Source organism: Protopterus annectens, chromosome 1.part1 (assembly GCF_019279795.1).
Source record: "Protopterus annectens isolate FY-2018-M chromosome 1.part1, PAN1.0, whole genome shotgun sequence".
Classification (NCBI taxonomy): Eukaryota; Metazoa; Chordata; order Ceratodontiformes; family Protopteridae; genus Protopterus; species Protopterus annectens.
The window spans coordinates 1,478,239,078-1,478,259,366 of NC_056726.1; the positions used below are offsets into that span (position 1 = coordinate 1,478,239,078).

Sequence of the window (20,289 nt, forward strand, 5' to 3'; positions counted from 1 at the left end):
TTAAAAACTTCAGGAAAAACCCAGCCAAGCTAGAGTTTTCAGCCAAGCTAGAGTTTTCACCATGTGATTCCTTAAACCTTCTATAATGGATCCCCACGTGATATATGCAAATGACCCCTTAAGGTCATCAAGAATTTCAGCTGCATGGCTTCCAAATGTCCATGATCTTTTTACTTTTGAAGTCTTTACAATTATGTTCAGGCCAGTAAAGCCAAATCTCACTAGCTGTGGATATGCATGTTTCAGCCTTCTTACTGACCTCGTCAGCACAACACTTCTGAAACACAGGGTCTTTAAATGCAGCTGATGCCCATAAAAATTAAGGTGCCTGAAAAATATTACAACTAAGAATCCAAATGGTAAAAAAGGTCACAAAGACAAACCATTCAGCAAAAACTGCAAGAAAACTCAGCCAAGACGGGGGTTTTCACTATATGACACAGTGAATCTCTTGTATTGAAAACCCATGAGATATGTGCAAGTGCCCTCTTAATGGGCATCAAGTGTTTCACTTTGGCTGAATTTTTCTTAACAGAAGAGCCAGCAATCTGATCCTAACTGCAGATATATGTAAATGTATGTTGTTGGGAAAGGATACAGAGGCAGCCCTAGCAGCAACAGGTCCAGTTTTTGAGACTTCTCAAGCTCAGGTCTGCAATACAACACGCACAAAAAAAAAAAAAAAAAAAAAGAGTGCTAATCAGGAACAATATAGGGGGGGGGAGACAGAATTCCCCAAGTACTTAGTGTGTTGTGTTCACCAAAGAGGCTGCAGAGAAAAAATCTGAGGGAATCCCAGAAAAAGGAGGAAAAGGGACCTTCACAATACTAGGGAGAATGAATGTGGTCAGAATGTTCGTATACTCCATGTAATGCTGCATATACCAAAGGACATTCGAGCAGGCCCAGTGGGCAGACAACTACAAAACCTGCAGAAAAAGACAAGAGACTAGATGAAGAGGGAGGAAGACAAAGAAATAAACTAAGGAGAAGCAGAAGGAAGGAAGGGGACTCCCACAAACATTCTCTGACCTGCAACATCATGTTCTGGTGCAACATAATACTGGACAGAGGCAGAGAAAGAGGCAGCAGACTGCACAGAAAGTAGTTGTGTACACATACCATAAATGTAGATGTTCAAGTGTATTCACTGTTGCAGTCATTACATTTGGGTAATCTGCTGGCAGGTTGCCCTCAGTCGGATTGAATTCCAAAGTCTTGGGTCCTGAGTCGGTTGCTGTCTTCTCTTCCATGATGTCAGGGGTATAAAACATGCAGCCAACGCCATTTTCTTTAGTTTTTCTTGCCCCCAAAAAGGTAGCAATATTATATATAAATATCTATAAACATGCATCAGCCAGGGACCCCAAAAAAAAAAAAAAAAAAAAAAAAAAAAAAAAAAGGTTCCAGAGTTCCACATTAAAGAACAGTAGCTCTGCACTAAGCACATAGCTCCATGTTTAGCAATTTTTGATTGGCCCGTATATCGGCATACGGGCCAATCAAAAATCGCTAAACACGGAGCTTCTCGTGTTTAATGCGGAACACAAGAAGCTCCGTGTTTAGCTATTTTTCAATGGCCCGTATGCCAGGTATACGGGCCAATAAAAAAAAAACACAAAGCGGAGGCTGGCCCGTATTTAAACCGGCAGGGTGGGACTCGGGATCAGGCTGCTGATCTCGGGACAGTCCTGCCCAAACAGGGATGTCTGGCAACCCTGACTGCAACAGTGAATACACTTGAACATCTACATTTATGGTAAGTGTACACAACTGTACTATGTTCTTCGTGTTTCACTGTTGCAGTCATTACATTTGGGTAGAATCCCAAAGCTATGGTTGGAAGGCTGGAGCTAAACAGCATTAGATGCGGCTATAAGGCCCTGCAGCACTGCAGTGGCAAAGCCTGCCCTGGACTAGAGTAGCGAGGCAAATGGTAATGCTTTGTTAAAGGTGTGAACAGAACTCCAAGTAGCAGCCTCTAGAATGCCTTTGGTAGGTACTCCTCTGAGAAAGGCTGCCGAAGTAGCTGGAGCTCTGGTGGAATGAGACCTAATGCCCTTGGGCACAGGTTTACCATGGTGCAAGTAGCAGAAACGGATAAAGTGGCTTATCCACTTTGAAATTGCCTGCTTTGAGATGGCCTTTCCTTCTGATCTTGCAGCATATGACACTAGTAACTGCTTGTTTTTTCTTAGAGCTTTTATCCTGCTCAAGTAGAATCTTAGCTGTCTGTGTATGTCCAAGGAATGCAGAATGCTCTCCCCTTTGTTCTGCTGATTTGGATAAAAAGTTGGTAGATGAATTGTTTGGTTAAGAGCCACAGTGGAAACCACCTTAGGCATAAAAGTAGGATTTGTCCTCAGAGACACCCTGTCTGGGTAAAATATGATAAAAGGCTCTACAGAGGGCCTGTAGCTCTTAAACCCTTCTTGCTGAAGTAATTGCTAGTAGCAGAGCGGTCTTCCATGATAAGAACTTTATATCAGCAGTAGCAGCTGGTTCAAATGGAGCCAGGGTGAGCTTTTCCAACACATAATTGAGGTTCCATGCAAGTAATGGTGATCTTCTAGGAGGCCTTAGGTTTTTGGCTCCTCTAAGATACTGCTTTAGTAAAGGATGAGGAAAAAATTGGTGGCTCTGTATTGTAATGAGCCAAAATGGCAGAGGCATGGATTTTGATTGATGAGAAAGATAGGCCTTTGTCAAGCATCTCAGTTAAGTATTGTAATATCTGAAGAATATGTGGTTCTGCTGTATCAGTTCCTTGTGCTTGATTCCAAGCACAGAATCGCTTCCATTTGTCAGCATAAGATTTTCTAGTACTAAGCCTTCTGGCTTGCAAAATGACATCCATCACAGCTTTCCTGAGAGGTGTCATTTGTATGATTACATGATTAACCATGCTGTCAGGTTCAGAGTCTGTAGCTGATTTTGCAGCATCCAACTGTTTTGCTGGGACAGTAATTGTGGTCTTTGAGGCAAGGTCCAAGCTGGGTATTGAGACAAGTTCCTTAGGATTGGGTACCAGTATTGGTGGGGCCAGTCCGGGGCAATTAATATCATATTTGGCTTCTCTTGTCTGACTTTTAGGAGGACCTTGGGTAGAAGAGGCAGAGGAAGAAAGGCATAAACTGACAGGTTTTCCCAACTGAAGGAGAGGGTGTCCACTTTCCATGCTTGTCTGTGATAAGTCCTTGCGCAGAATCTTTTCAATTGACAATTTTGAGGAGAGGCAAATAAATCTGTCTAGGCTCCCCCATTTCTTTGTTATCATGCTGAATACTTGTGGATTTAGTTTCCACTCGTGAGGATCCATAAGGTTTCTGCTTTCTTTAGTTATGTTAGGAACCTGGGTGGGAATTCCCAGATATGCTCAGAATTAGTGCAAAATTACAAAAAATACACCGAACCCACAGACATTGCCAACATCCTAGCTGGCAGGTTCAGCGCAAACTTCTCCCCCCTCCCTCCCCACCAAAAGGGCAAATATCTATCCCAGCAGAGTGCTGCCCCCCTGACATCTTAGATGCACAGTTAAGAGCCGCCCTCTCCAAAGAAAAAACACAGCATCAATGGGACCAGACTGCGTCTCGGGCTGCGTCCTACATGAACTCCAAGAAGAGCTAAACCCAAACAAAAAACTACTGTTCAATCTCAGCCTTACTACAGGATATGTACCCAAAGAGTGGCGTACAGCAACAGTGGTCCCTCTCCACAAAGGGGGTGCCTCAACGGATCCTGGAAACTATCGCCCCATAAGCCTGACTAGCTTGGTCTGCAAAGCTATGGAAAGGATCATCATGGACCTCATAAATAAAGATATTGGGGACCTACAGACACTGGATCCTACCCAGTTCGGCTTTGTTAAGGGCAGATCCTGCCTCTTAAACCTGGCCGATTTCTTTGAAACAGTCACCAAGGCCATTGACGAGGGGAAGGTGGTCCACACAGCCTATCTGGACCTCGCAAAAGCCTTCGATACAATACCCCACTCGGGAATTATAGATAAGCTCACCAGCTCAAATATAAACCCCTATGTCACTAGATGGGTTGCAAACTCGCTCAAGGACAGAACCCACATGGTTACCATTGCTGGAGCCATGTCAGACTCCAAACCAGTTACAAGTGGCGTCCCACAAGGCTCAGTCCTGGGACCTCTCTTGTTCGGTATATATTTCTCGGAGGTACAAGCCAACACGGAAGGACTGTGGCTGACCAAGTTCGCAGAGGACTGCAAACTGGGCGCCATAATTGACTCTCCAGCCGACACAAGCATCCTCCAAAAGGGCCTCATAGAAACAGACAACTGATGCCAGAGCCATGGCCTCAAGCTAAATGCCAAAAAGTGTATAGTCATCCCCTCTGGCAAAAACAAAGTGCCCACAAATTACCACATAGATGGTAATCCATTAAGTAAGGAAGAAGTAATTAGGGACCCAAGTTGATAGCAATCTCTCATTTGACAACCACGTGGCCAAAGTGGTTAGAAAAACATTTTATATAGCCCACCTAATCATGAAGGGATTCACATCTAGATCAGGGGAGGTCATCATGCCTCTTTACTCATCCCTCATCAGGCCCATAATTGAGTACAATGCCCCTTTTGGGATGCACCTTACCAGACACCTGCAGCAACTGGAAAGACCCCAAAAGTACCTCATCAAGAGGATCAAAGGGCTCAAACAGATGCCATATGCTGCCCGGTTAAAGAAACTCCAGCTCTACTCAGTGGCATACCGCCTGCTCCGAGGCGATCTGTGCCCGATGTATAAAGCCATGTCTAACCCGGAATTAATGGACATGCTGCACCTCAGAAAATCCAAATCCCATTGAGCTACGCGCTCGAGAGACTTGAACCTCAGCAATGAAATAAATAGGACATGCTGGAGGGACAGATTCATAACCCAGAGGCTCCCTTCACTCTGGAATAAAATCCCAGTCCAGGTTAGGCAGAGTCCCTTATTGACGCTCTTCAAGAGGAATCTTGATGAGTGGATGGGAGATCGTAGGTTTACCCCGGGTATCACTTCTGTGTCACTGTTGGACAGAGGCACAGTATACGAACCTCGAAAAAGGGCATAGCAAAATTAATTTAAAATGGGTGGCGAAAGCCAAACACACTCTGGCTAGGCTTATAAATGCCCTGGGGCAGATAGCCTAGTATGAACCTATGAACCTATAGAAACTCCTGTTGCAGGCAGGGTATGAGAGGAATCATTGTTTCCGACTGTGACAATGCTGACTCCATAAACTTTTAATTACCATTGAAGTTTCCTCATATGCAGTTTTGCATATGGAATTAGTAGGATGCTGGATACCATGAAGCACAGAGCCTGCAGAATTTGTCTTGCAGAAGACTGGGTTTTTGTTGCCATCAGCTTGAAGTATGTTGTCAGTTGCCTTTGTTTGTCTGGCATGAGGTAAGCCATCTGGGCAGTTGTATGTAAGCTTGCACCCAGGAATGTTATCTTTTGAGAGGGTACCAATAGTAATTTCTTTTTGTTTATTGTGCACCCTAGGCATGCTAGAAGCCTTTTCACAAACGCCAGATGTCGTAGAAGAGAGTGTCCTTGTTCTCTGCTTGAATGAGACAGTCAAAGGATATATCTGAATACTTCTTTGTCTGCATAATGCAATTACTGGTGCCAGGCACTTTGGCCTATCTACTGCGCCCAGGGTCTTTACAAAGGGCAGTGCAGAGAATTGGTAATGCATTAAGCCAGCCTTGAATCTGAGGTATCTTCTGCAGGACTATCTTACTGGGATATGCAGGTATGCCTCTTAAGTCTAAAGTCACCAGCCAAGCATTCTTGCCTAGCATGGACAGAATCTGTTGCAAAGTGAGCATTTTGAAATGTCTAGGTATGTGTTCAAAATCGATAAATCCAGTACTGGCCGCCAGGCTTTGTCCTTTCTGGGTACCAATAACAGTCTTGAGTAAAAACCTTGTCCTTTTTCCTGTTCTGGTACTGTCTGAATGGCCCCCATATCCATGAGGGACGTAACCTGTTTCCGTGTCTCTGCCCATTGGTTTTTAGGCAGGTCTAGACAACCATTTGTCATTGGCAGAGTGTGGAAATGGAATCTGTATCCCTGTGATACGATGTTTAGTACCCACTTGTCCTGGGTTATTAACTGCCAATTTTGAGCAAAAAGTGCTAATTTTCCCCCTATGAGTGCTGCCAAAAGATAAGTGCTTGGTGTAGGCAGAGGGAAGTCATTGGGATTGCTTTCTGTAGGTTCGCGCTTTTTCTCCTCTAGATTTGGAGGTGGATGCACCCCATTGCTTTGACCTGTATGAGTCTTGAGCCTGGAACCCTTAGGGCGTCTGGATTTGCCCCTTTGAGCTCTGTCTGACACAGGAAAGGACCAATTTTTGTTGGCCAGTGTCTACTGAATCTAGGTGGCTGCACTTGTACAAAATCTTTAGCAGTTTGCATAGACTTAGCTTTGTTTTCCATTTTCTTTAACACCTCTTCTGCCTTAATACCAAACAGAGAATCATGCTGTAAAGGTGCATCTATCAATTTGGCTTTAACATGATTAGGCAAATTTTGTTCCTTTAACCAAGCATGCCTCCTAATCACAGCTCCAGTAACTGCGGCCCTGCAGGAGGCCTCTAAAGAATCAAAACCACATTGCAAAGTATGCTTTCTAACTTGTTCAGCTGCATGCAATAATTCTTGCAATTCCTTGTTTTCTGCACATTCTGAAATCAACATCATTTTCTGTTTCAGCAATCCCATAACATGTTGTTGGTACTTAAGCATATGAAATTGACAGTTTAAGGCCCCGAGTGCCAAGGTTGCAGATGTATAAACCTTTTTTCCCCAACTGTCCAGTGCCCTTGAATCTCTGTCAGAGGGAGTAGGTTTTTTTTTGCTGTGGAGGCCTCAACTCCCTTTGGACCCTGTGAAATAGTTTCAGGATCAGCAGCAGGGTTTCTAAATAAAATTTATGAGAGTCAGGGACCCTGTAATACCAGTCAGGCTTACTGGGAGTCGGAGGTAAAGAGTCAGGGGTCAGGCTCGACTCCGAAAAGACATCATCCACAATGTCTAACACAGGGGGAATGGCTAAAGGCTTGTGCTGAGGGAGAAGGAGGAAATCCCTGAGCCTCTTTTTTGATTATGAGAAGTCTTGACTATCCCAGTGAAAATGCTCCCTCAAAGTATGCAAGGTTTCTCCAAATGAATAATCCTCAGTAGGAGATGCAGATGGAACAGGCTCATCAGCATCCTCATAGAGAGGTAAAGATAATTCCTGATCAGAAGAGGAATCAGAAGAAATAGAAACCTGATCTGAAGATTCATAGTCAGTGCCTTGCCTAGGCCTCCTATCTGGAGGGGGATGGGTACCCCTGATCACGGTAATAAGGTCTTCAGCCATTTTGATCATCTGTTTTTTAGGCATAGAGGCCTGTGCACGTGGCTCAGGCGGCGTCTTTTTTTTTTTTGTTTTAGAAGGTGTCTTTGCCTTTGGTTTTGCAGCTTTCGTCGGTTTGATATAAAAATGTTGAGATCTGAATACATCCTCAGAAGCCGGTGCCTGCTCAGAGGCTCCGGACCCATCTGAGGGAGATATATCCGTCGGTCCAATATCCTGAGTATCTTGCGGCATGCCGGACTCCACATGGGTGTCGGTAGAGGCCTGCAACTCAAAGGTAGTGGGTATCAGGGGCTGCGAAAGCACCTCACTAAGTATCGGCGAACCGGCGACTGGCTAAGGAGAAGCTTTGTCATCTGTTTTGGATCTCGACTGCCTTTCTCTGTCCTTTTCTTTGCGTTTTTTATGTACTCCGGTAGTCGGATTGCTATCCGACGACATCTCTGGGTAGTTAAATCTGTTTCCAAAATACTTAGATGCAAAAATATACTGACGCTTAATAGTGCGTTGGTTAAATCTAGCACAAAACCGACAACCAGGCACATTGTGATCAGGGCCTATGCAAGGAATACAGTATAAATGGAAATCCTTATGGAGGTATTTGCCTCCCACAAGTAATACAATTATTAACTTTTTCTGACATCGGTAAAAAGCAAGAAAAAAGTTTCCCCAATGGGGTACTTAGCTTTATTGGAGACTTTGCTTCTGAAACTCAAACGTGAATATTTCAGTAGTCTGCCAACCGCCACTTGCGAAATGCTTCTGCTTCGGGCACCGTGCGGCAAGAAAGACTAAAGAAAATGGCATCAGCTGCACGTTTTATACCCCTGACGACCTGACGTCATGGAAGAGAAGACAGCAACTGACGCAGGACCCAAAACGTTGGAATTCAGGCCGACTGAGGGCAACCTGCCAGTAGATTACCCAAATGTAATGACTGCAACAGTGAAACACAAAGAACATCTACAGAGAGCCAGAGATTGAAAAGAAAATGTCAGCAACAAAAAGGAGAAAAAGAACGAGACAGTCATAATGGGCACAGAAGGATACAGCCCTTACTGAGACCTAGGAGACTGGTGTTCGAAGAGTCAGGCAGGGAGGCCCCAATAATGGAGGAGCCAAGTGGGGAGGAGGGTGAGAGGAGATTAAGGGGCATGGATCACATGCCTTTTCTGAGGGGTGCAAAAGGTAGCAGGTGCTCGAGGATTAGGGAAGTGCAATTTCTCTGGTGGAGATAGGGGGAAACCACTTCCAATACGTGAGGCCAGTGTTCAGGGCTGCTTGCTAGAAAAGCTCCTTGTAGAAGCAAGGGGAGAATAGAAAGTACAGGTCACTGTATATCCCCCCCTTTCAGTTCCACAAGCCAGATATGCGCATGGGGAATACAGGGCTAAGACAAAAGGAAAGGCAGACCTGCTGAGAAATAACAGTGAAGTAGAAAGCAATTTAAAAGCTTTGAGAAGCTTGAACACCAATAAGACATAGTAAACAGCAGTGAGGTGGGATTACCTAAGATAGAAGGAAGCAGTGAAAATATGAAGGAGAGAAAAAAACAGAAATCAAAGGGAGAGAATAGTAGGACAAAGAAAAGGTCACAATTGAAGAAATGGGGAAAAAAGACAAAACAAAGAATGAAACACGACTATATGAGAAGAAAAGGAAGAGAGGGCAGGTGCTAACAAATTATGGAAAGGCTAAGAAGAGAAGAGAAGAGTACTGCAATAATATCAGTCCAGAGAAATGGCAGAGTACTGCAATAATATCAGTCCAGAGAAATGGCAGAGTACTGCAATAATATCAGTCCAGAGAAATGGCAGAGTACTGCAATAATATCAGTCCAGAGAAATGGCAGAGTACTGCAATAATATCAGTCCAGAGAAATGGCAGAGTACTGCAATAATATCAGTCCAGAGAAATGGCAGAGTACTGCAATAAAATCAGTCCAGAGAAATGGCAGAGTACTGCAGTAATATCAGTCCAGAGAAATGGCAGAGTACTGCAATAATATCAGTCCAGAGAAATGGCAGAGTACTGCAATAATATCAGTCCAAAGAAATGGCAGAGTACTGCAATAATATCAGTCCAGAGAAATGGCAGAGTACTGCAATAATATCAGTACAGAGAAATGGCAGAGTACTGCAATAATATCAGTACAGAGAAATGGAAGAGTACTGCAGATAAAGGATCACAGGCAGAAGACTCGTGGGAAAGAGGGCCTTAACCTGAGGGTGTTACACACATGGTATCTAAATCCTAAAAAAACTGATAAAAGGAAGGAAAATAATCATTGCTGGCAATGTGGAGGAGCAGAGGCAGGAATGAAGCACATTCTGAAGTTATCAATGGGTACAGGAGGTACAGAAAAAAGGTACTGTGGATAGGGGAGGATATATTTCATAAGAAGGAAAAAGACTCATGATTTCTGTATGTGGAGGATGTAGCAGAAAGACAAACAAAGGGAAAACAGGGAGTAAAGGGTATAAAGGACATGAAAAATGACATCAAAAAAATTATTGCAAATAACTGTGGGAAAAGATAAACAGGATTAGAACAAAACCTGCAAAAGAAATTCATAGATAAATGCAGAAGATGGCAAAACTAGTCAATATGACAAAAAGGATGGAGGGATGGAGGAGATGAGGAAAGAATGGAAGGAGGTGTTGCAATACTACAGCATTCACACTAAGAGGGGAAAAGATAAAGTGAAACTACTGCACAATTGGACTGCTGGGGAGGATGGCAGTATGGAGAGAGAGAAAGAGAGCAGTAAGTGGGCGCAGCTAATCAGTAGCAGGAAGAAGAGTCACCCATACATGACTACTACAGGGTAATGTATTTTCACTTTCTGAAAATTACTACTACTAAAAAAACAATTTGACACATCACACAATCTGTATACTTAGCTGATCTTGGACAGCCTTTTGCCTAGAATCGGTCCCTCCATGCACAGTGGATGATGGACCAGAAACCTTCGGCTGAAGCTGTGTAGCTGGCCTGGGAAATAGAAAGTGAAGGACTCTTGTCCCCCACTACTGAAGCATTACAAGTCCAGTGCTGTAGCCGCCGGGGTCCAAACCCCATAATGTAATAAACAATAGAGAATAGTAAGGACAGGCTATCTAATGCCCTAATAAACAGGACATGAAAACACACGTAACAAACACCAGCTTACCAAGACCCTTGGCCTTCTTCTTCTCTTGCACCCTTTTCTGATCTTTCTCAGTATTATCACTGCTCACTTTACAGTCCTCCACAGTCGCTGCACACTTAGCATACTCCTTTTCTCCATTCATTTCAGGGCACTCAATTTCCGGCTCCCCATTTTTTGGGGAGTCACTGTTACCCTTCTCAACGTCTTCAGTCTCCACTGCTTCTGCTTGTATTCCATCCTCATTTTGCCCAACTTCACTGCTAGCGTCTGAACAGTAGGTGTTCAAAATGTCCTCAAGCTTCCTACTGAGTTCTTCAGATACATCACAAGATACAGTCTGACGAGCAGGTGTGATTTCTGCAGCTAGAAGAAAAATAAACTCAATCAGTGCTAGGCTCACTGCTTCTAAACATCTGCTCTAATTCTGTGCAGATATTTACTTTTAAGCAACAGATGTAAACAGTGTGCTGCAACAACAAAGTCTTTTGCAATGTATACAGACAGCAACAGCATATTAATGTCTTGTGCAAAGTATTCACCCAGACACAAGCAAGGGCATGTAAATGCGCACACAGGCATATTTATACACGGATTTACTGTGCAAAGTATTCACCCAGACACAAGCAAGTGCATGTAAATGCACACAGGCATATTTATACACGGATTTACTGTGCAAAGTATTCACCCAGACACAAGCAAGTGCATGTAAATGCACACAGGCATATTTATACACGGATTTACTGTGCAAAGTATTCACCCAGACACAAGCAAGTGCATGTAAATGCACACAGGCATATTTATACACGGATTTACTGTGCAAAGTATTCACCCAGACACAAGCTAGTGCATGTAAATGCGCACAGGCATATTTATACACAGATTTACTGTGCAAAGTATTCACCCAGACACAAGCAAGTGCATGTAAATGCGCACACAGGCATATTTATACACGGATTTACTGTGCAAAGTATTCACCCAGACACAAGCAAGTGCATGTAAATGCGCACACAGGCATATTTATACACGGATTTACTGTGCAAAGTATTCACCCAGACACAAGCAAGTGCATGTAAATGCGCACAGGCATATTTATACACGGATTTACTGTGCAAAGTATTCACCCAGACACAAGCAAGTGCATGTAAATGCACACAGGCATATTTATACACGGATTTACTGTGCAAAGTATTCACCCAGACACAAGCAAGTGCATGTAAATGCACACAGGCATATTTATACACGGATTTACTGTGCAAAGTATTCACCCAGACACAAGCAAGTGCATGTAAATGCACAGGCATATTTATACACGGATTTACTGTGCAAAGTATTCACCCAGACACAAGCAAGTGCATGTAAATGCACACAGGCATATTTATACACGGATTTACTGTGCAAAGTATTCACCCAGACACAAGCAAGTGCATGTAAATGCACACACAGGCATATTTATACACGGATTTACTGTGCAAAGTATTCACCCAGACACAAGCAAGTGCATGTAAATGCGCACAGGCATATTTATACACGGATTTACTGTGCAAAGTATTCACCCAGACACAAGCAAGTGCATGTAAATGCGCACAGGCATATTTATACACGGATTTACTGTGCAAAGTATTCACCCAGACACAAGCAAGTGCATGTAAATGCACACAGGCATATTTATACACGGATTTACTGTGCAAAGTATTCACCCAGACACAAGCAAGGGCATGTAAATGCACACAGGCATATTTATACACGGATTTACTGTGCAAAGTATTCACCCAGACACAAGCAAGGGCATGTAAATGCACACAGGCATATTTATACACGGATTTACTGTGCAAAGTATTCACCCAGACACAAGCAAGTGCATGTAAATGCACACAGGCATATTTATACACGGATTTACTGTGCAAAGTATTCACCCAGACACAAGCAAGTGCATGTAAATGCGCACACAGGCATATTTATACACGGATTTACTGTGCAAAGTATTCACCCAGACACAAGCAAGTGCATGTAAATGCACAGGCATATTTATACACGGATTTACTGTGCAAAGTATTCACCCAGACACAAGCAAGTGCATGTAAATGCACACAGGCATATTTATACACGGATTTACTGTGCAAAGTATTCACCCAGACACAAGCAAGTGCATGTAAATGCACACAGGCATATTTATACACGGATTTACTGTGCAAAAGTATTCACCCAGACACAAGCAAGTGCATGTAAATGCACACAGGCATATTTATACACGGATTTACTGTGCAAAGTATTCACCCAGACACAAGCAAGTGCATGTAAATGCACACAGGCATATTTATACACGGATTTACTGTGCAAAGTATTCACCCAGACACAAGCAAGTGCATGTAAATGCACACAGGCATATTTATACACGGATTTACTGTGCAAAGTATTCACCCAGACACAAGCAAGTGCATGTAAATGCACACAGGCATATTTATACACGGATTTACTGTGCAAAGTATTCACCCAGACACAAGCAAGTGCATGTAAATGCACACAGGCATATTTATACACGGATTTACTGTGCAAAGTATTCACCCAGACACAAGCAAGTGCATGTAAATGCGCACAGGCATATTTATACACGGATTTACTGTGCAAAGTATTCACCCAGACACAAGCAAGTGCATGTAAATGCACACAGGCATATTTATACACGGATTTACTGTGCAAAGTATTCACCCAGACACAAGCAAGTGCATGTAAATGCACACAGGCATATTTATACACGGATTTACTGTGCAAAGTATTCACCCAGACACAAGCAAGTGCATGTAAATGCACACAGGCATATTTATACACGGATTTACTGTGCAAAGTATTCACCCAGACACAAGCAAGTGCATGTAAATGCACACAGGCATATTTATACACGGATTTACTGTGCAAAGTATTCACCCAGACACAAGCAAGTGCATGTAAATGCACACAGGCATATTTATACACGGATTTACTGTGCAAAGTATTCACCCAGACACAAGCAAGTGCATGTAAATGCACACAGGCATATTTATACACGGATTTACTGTGCAAAGTATTCACCCAGACACAAGCAAGTGCATGTAAATGCGCACAGGCATATTTATACACGGATTTACTGTGCAAAGTATTCACCCAGACACAAGCAAGTGCATGTAAATGCGCACAGGCATATTTATACACGGATTTACTGTGCAAAGTATTCACCCAGACACAAGCAAGTGCATGTAAATGCGCACAGGCATATTTATACACGGATTTACTGTGCAAAGTATTCACCCAGACACAAGCAAGTGCATGTAAATGCGCACAGGCATATTTATACACGGATTTACTGTGCAAAGTATTCACCCAGACACAAGCAAGTGCATGTAAATGCGCACACAGGCATATTTATACACGGATTTACTGTGCAAAGTATTCACCCAGACACAAGCAAGTGCATGTAAATGCGCACACAGGCATATTTATACACGGATTTACTGTGCAAAGTATTCACCCAGACACAAGCAAGTGCATGTAAATGCGCACACAGGCATATTTATACACGGATTTACTGTGCAAAGTATTCACCCAGACACAAGCAAGTGCATGTAAATGCGCACAGGCATATTTATACACGGATTTACTGTGCAAAGTATTCACCCAGACACAAGCAAGTGCATGTAAATGCGCACACAGGCATATTTATACACGGATTTACTGTGCAAAGTATTCACCCAGACACAAGCAAGTGCATGTAAATGCGCACAGGCATATTTATACACGGATTTACTGTGCAAAGTATTCACCCAGACACAAGCAAGTGCATGTAAATGCGCACAGGCATATTTATACACGGATTTACTGTGCAAAGTATTCACCCAGACACAAGCAAGTGCATGTAAATGCGCACACAGGCATATTTATACACGGATTTACTGTGCAAAGTATTCACCCAGACACAAGCAAGTGCATGTAAATGCACACAGGCATATTTATACACGGATTTACTGTGCAAAGTATTCACCCAGACACAAGCAAGTGCATGTAAATGCGCACAGGCATATTTATACACTGATTTACTGTGCAAAGTATTCACCCAGACACAAGCAAGTGCATGTAAATGCGCACAGGCATATTTATACACGGATTTACTGTGCAAAGTATTCACCCAGACACAAGCAAGTGCATGTAAATGCACACAGGCATATTTATACACGGATTTACTGTGCAAAGTATTCACCCAGACACAAGCAAGTGCATGTAAATGCGCACAGGCATATTTATACACGGATTTACTGTGCAAAGTATTCACCCAGACACAAGCAAGTGCATGTAAATGCGCACACAGGCATATTTATACACGGATTTACTGTGCAAAGTATTCACCCAGACACAAGCAAGGGCATGTAAATGCGCACAGGCATATTTATACACGGATTTACTGTGCAAAGTATTCACCCAGACACAAGCAAGTGCATGTAAATGCGCACACAGGCATATTTATACACGGATTTACTGTGCAAAGTATTCACCCAGACACAAGCAAGTGCATGTAAATGCACACAGGCATATTTATACACGGATTTACTGTAAGAATAAAGAAGAAAACAATATACGGATTGAAACCCTTAAAAACTAGCATACTCGTGCACTTTATAATGTGTGGCAAAAGTTATGCAACACAGACCAAAGTTGCTGCAGCAAAAATTTCATCCAATAAGGAATTCTTGAGAATTTCTAGAGACCTTCTTCCCCAATTTGATTGGGAGGGGATAAAAAGTTTACTATACTTTAAAAGATTTAGTTTTGTGCAGATAAACTTACTCTTAGCTGTCTGTGAACATCGAAAGTGTATAGAACGTACTTCCCTTTGCCGGCAGTTTCAGAAGACTAGAAAGTGAACAAGTAGGTTCAAGATATATTCAGATGCAACTTGGGGTATGAATAAAGGATACGAGAGAATGGATAACCTATCTTTTAACGCAAGATTATGTAAGGAGGGTTGGAAGATAAAGCCTGTAATTCAGAAACCCTGCTTGCTGAAGTAAATGCCACAAAAACAAGTTTTTTTAAGGACAAAAAAATTTTAATTACTCAGAATAGGCCAGCTGAAAATGCCACTTTGATGAGACTTCTAGGACAAAATGAAGCTCTCAAGGAAGAAACTGCTCTTTTAACAGAAAGCAAAGCAGAAAGGCACCCTTTTAAAAGGCAGCACATAATCAATAAAAGGCTATGGGATGAGATGGGAGTGAAACCCAATATGGTGGCTAGAAATGGCAGCCATCTGGACTTCCAATTGCATAATGACTGGAGCTTGTGTCAAATAAATATGAAATAAACTAAAATTTTAGGGAAATAAGCTGTGAAAGGATAAATATATAAACTGGCTACCAAAATAGCAAAACATTTCCATTTATTGAGATAAACCTTGTAGGTATAGTATTTTCATGACACAGTTACAATATGGATAACATTTTGAGCCAAGGAGTGTTCTTAGCCATTAGGGGAATTGGAAAAACCATGCTGTTAACCTGAGACTGATAAAATCCAGGTGAGGCTACCCAGACAGACGAGACAGGAAACCTTGTCATGGATCTAGAAGCCAACCTTGCCAAGGCCAACATGATGCAATCAGGACGACTACAGTTTTGAATCTTGCTGCGTTTTGCAGATCCTTGACATGAGGGGTAGAGGGGAGATGTGTTTAAGAAGTCCTAAAGGCCATGACCAGACTACAGCATCCCTTGGTGGATTGTTCCTCTGGGGGGCAATAAGGGCAAAGTGGATACTGCAGTTTGCATTGACTGGAGAGGCAAATAAATCACAGCAGGGCTGGCTCCAGCAATCAAAAAAATCTGCTGACCAACTGCTAGACTGAGATACCCACTCATAACGCATCAAAATGGATCTGCCAAGCTTGAGACCATCAGTAAGGTAGTTGATCTTTCCGGGAATGTGCATGACTTTTCTGCATAATGGGTAGATCAGCTTTCTCCCTGCTTGTTCGGTACAGCCACATTGTCTGTTGGTACTGAAATAATTTCTGAGGGCGAAAGAAGTCCTCACATTTCTACAATACAAGAACTGCCCACATCTGCTGGATATTTATGTGAAGACTGGCCTCCAGTTAATTCCAGGTCCCTTGGACCATCCCTCTCTTGAAGTGCACCCCAACTCCAAAAAAGGCGGTATCTATGCTGATGACTACTGAAGGGAGAGCCATGAGGAAAGGGTCTTCCAGTGTTGTTGGAAAAGAGAGCCAGCACTTCAAATGAACCCTGCACAAATGAGTGATAACTGGCATCGATGGATAATTAGAAGTTATGTACCTACCATAACTTGGCATCTGTGTTGTCCATTTTCAGTTTTCCTCACTGATGGGTTACTAATTTGACCCTTGGAGCTACCTCAGCCGCATTTTCAAGACTTAAAACCTATTCTCTAGCCCCTCCCTCTACCCATAATGTTCTAGACCATCCCCAAACCCTCAGATCAAGTTTGCTGCCCACTGAATTATAAAGACAAGACAGAGATGAGAGAAATTTGAGTCTCAGACCAGGAACATGGAGGTTCCATTACCATCCAAATATTCATCTAGGAGCGACAAGGCCGGGGGATGGCTGGCAGGGAAGAGGAGGAAGAATAAAAATGGTCAACACAGATGCCAAGTTATGGCAGGTACATAACTTCTAAATCTGATGTCCTTTTCATTCTTCCTCACTGATAAGTCAGCGTCCCCAGCTATGTAACTCATGGGAAGCCCTCAAAGAAGGATATGCTGGAGCACTGTGAAGCTAATGGAAGCCCTGCTTCTGGACACAATATCCAATTTGTAATGTGTAACAAAGGTATGAGCCTATGACTAAGGGGCTGCAGCACAAAAATACAACATACAATTTTATACAATTTTAAACTTCCTATTGTAAGACGGAGTAACATCTGCATTTAAGGTATGAATGTAACAGTTTTTTGTTTTCTGTTTTTTGTTTTTCATTGCTATTATTTACATTATTTGTGACTTATATTGTAAAGATGGATTTTGGTTTTCACTGCAAGACACAGCAAGTTGTTTAATATATATATACATTTTTTACATCTAACTGGTAGTAAAAAGCAGTATTTTGTAGTGGTTTCCTTTTTAAAAAAGTATAGTTTTGTGGTTAATTATTCAATTACTACATCAATTTACTAATCAACTGTGTATAAATAGTAGGGATACAACTGACTGTTTCCATCTGATGAAGTTGCATTGTCAACGAAAACGTTTTAGTAACTTGTGGCGTTTAAAATAAAGGTACTAGTGGAATTTGTTGTTTGGAGGTGCTCTCTTTACTGGTTTTGTCCTTATCGAGTGGTTGGCTCTTCTGGGCAGCTGTTCCTGGTCTGCTTGCTGGTTTTCTTTGTGGAACTTGTTATTTTGCGTTCTTTTTGGCTTGGTTTGTTACGATGGCAGGCTCCGGTGCTTCTGCCCCTAGCGCTTCCGGCGCTAGTGTTGAGGAAGGAATACAGTTCAATTCAACTGATTCCATCCAACTATCAGGACAACTTACCTTACTGGTGCAGCTGCTTACTCCGTTGGGACATGGTGTTCAAGCGCTCCTTGCTGAACAACGAGAAATTTTAAAATTGCTTTCCACCAAGTCTGTGGTTCCTGCTTCACGGGACGGTCCGAATGGACAGGGACGCTCTTCCAATACACCAGATGGTACGGAACCTAACTTTTTAAATACTCCAGCGTTGCTTCGGGACTATGGCGAGGCAGCTTTCAATGCTTCTAGCCCTAAAGATCAGGGGCTTGTTATACCTCCTGCTTCTACCTTCAATGAATGGGTGAATCGTAAACCCATTTTTCAGTTTGTTGAGCAAAACGACAGCAATGTAGAGGGGACTGCTTCTTTTTCTGACAGCATGCAGAAACTTGAGCATGCCCTATACAGGTATAAAATTCTCGAACTTGACAATTTGTATTTAAAAGAATGTCTACACAAACGCATTGTTCCTAAAGGCTTAAGGGTTGATAAATACCCTAACCATGTTGTTTCTGGGAGTGAATTTTACAATGATTTAATTCAAGTGTTTGATGAATGTGGGTTTGGCATTGTTAAAGCCATTATTAAGAGAAATGGCCTAGAAATTAGTAGTTTACAAAAGGATATTACTAAGTTAAATGCAAATGTAACCTCTGACTTGACGTTTACCATTGATTCTGAGAAACAAAAATATTACAATTTAAGGAAACAAATAGACAAGCAATGTGACACTGTGATGAAACGTAAATATAGGAAGTTGAACAGAGACATTAAGGAATATCAGGAAGGTAGGCAATATCCTAATCCACCCCAGATTAGGGGTGGGTTTCTACCTCCACAGGTCTCAAGGGACATTACAGGTGCTCACGAATTCCAGTCTTCTGTTCAAGAGCCTCTTTCTCCCCCCCCCCCACCCTTTCATTCTATAGATGAGACAACTGATGACCTCCTGCCTAGGAGATCAGAACGTCTCCGTAAACAACCACACAATCAACAGTTGGACCAATATTTTTTGGGGCCTCGATCCCCTCGCCAGGTGGGAGGGGTGCAAACCAGAGGGTGGAGGAGGAACAACAAGCAGGATTGGCAAACTCTGATTCCATTGAGGTTACTGGAATAGGCGATTACTCTATGCATACTTTGAATGGTTATCACATATACAACTATAGTAATGCTGTTATTACGGAGACATGGTTTTCCCTGTTTACCAAGGGCTTTAAATTTGTTCCTAGTAGGGGTAGGGATCTAGTTAACACCATTCTGGATGTGAAACTTTTCATACGTAAATTGAATCTACAGAACTTGTTTGGGTCTACCAATATGGGGCAGGGTTTGATGCTTAGGAAATCAAGCACTTACAATCCCCCATTACATTTACAACTAAAAAATTTGGAAAACAGGATTGAACAACAGATACGTGGTAGTAAGAGGATGACCCAACCTGTTTCTAATCTTAACCAGGCTGAAAATTATCTGCTGACTGTATTAAGTAATGACCCGTTGTTGAGAGTTATGGAACCTGACAAGGGTGGCGGTACTGTCATCATGGATCAAATTATGTATGAAGCTAAAATGTATAGTATATTACAGGACACCAAGAAATACACTACTGCTTCACTCAATGGAGGTGCACCTTTCATACAAAAAAATTGACCTGGCAGTCAAAGACCTTTTGGACCAGGAAATTATTGAATTTGACTTTTTTTTCATATCTGGATAACCCCCACCCCAGAATATCCACCGTTTTTGGTGTGCCCAAAATACACAAAAACATGCAAGATCCCCCTCTTAGACCAATTGTAGCTGCTCAGGGTTCCAAAACCCACAACCTTTCCAAATTTTTGGATTGGAAATTGAAACAGCTATGGGGGAGACAGGACCAGTTACTTAAGGATTCCTGGCAATTTTTACGGGGCATAACCAATGACTTACACAGGTCCGACCTAATTTTTGTTACCATTGATGTGGTTGACCTGTTTTCTGTGATTCCACACACGACAGGTCTGAAATGGATGGAGGAGTCCCTCTGGGAGTGTAAGGGGGTTACTAACAACGATGTCCATTTGATTTTGGAACTATTGGACTTGGTCCTGAACAACAACTACATCTACTTTTGTGGAGAATATTTTCAGCAGATATCGGGCGTCTCCATGGGAGCAAATTGTGCCCCCACCTATGCCGATATGATCTTGGCAGTATGGGAGAACAAGTTTGTCCTTAATTGTGAGT

General features: G+C 42.5%; 1 protein-coding gene across 1 annotated transcript in view; it reads right to left on the reverse strand.

Moving 5' to 3' along the window:
- Nucleotides 1-20,289, reverse strand: part of TXLNA (taxilin alpha) — a 1,198,503-nt gene that overhangs the window by 812,682 nt on the left and 365,532 nt on the right. The window contains exon 3 of the mRNA XM_044082609.1: nucleotides 10,562-10,903. Within this exon, the coding sequence (XP_043938544.1) occupies nucleotides 10,562-10,903 (342 nt within the window). The remainder of the gene's footprint in view (nucleotides 1-10,561; nucleotides 10,904-20,289) is intronic.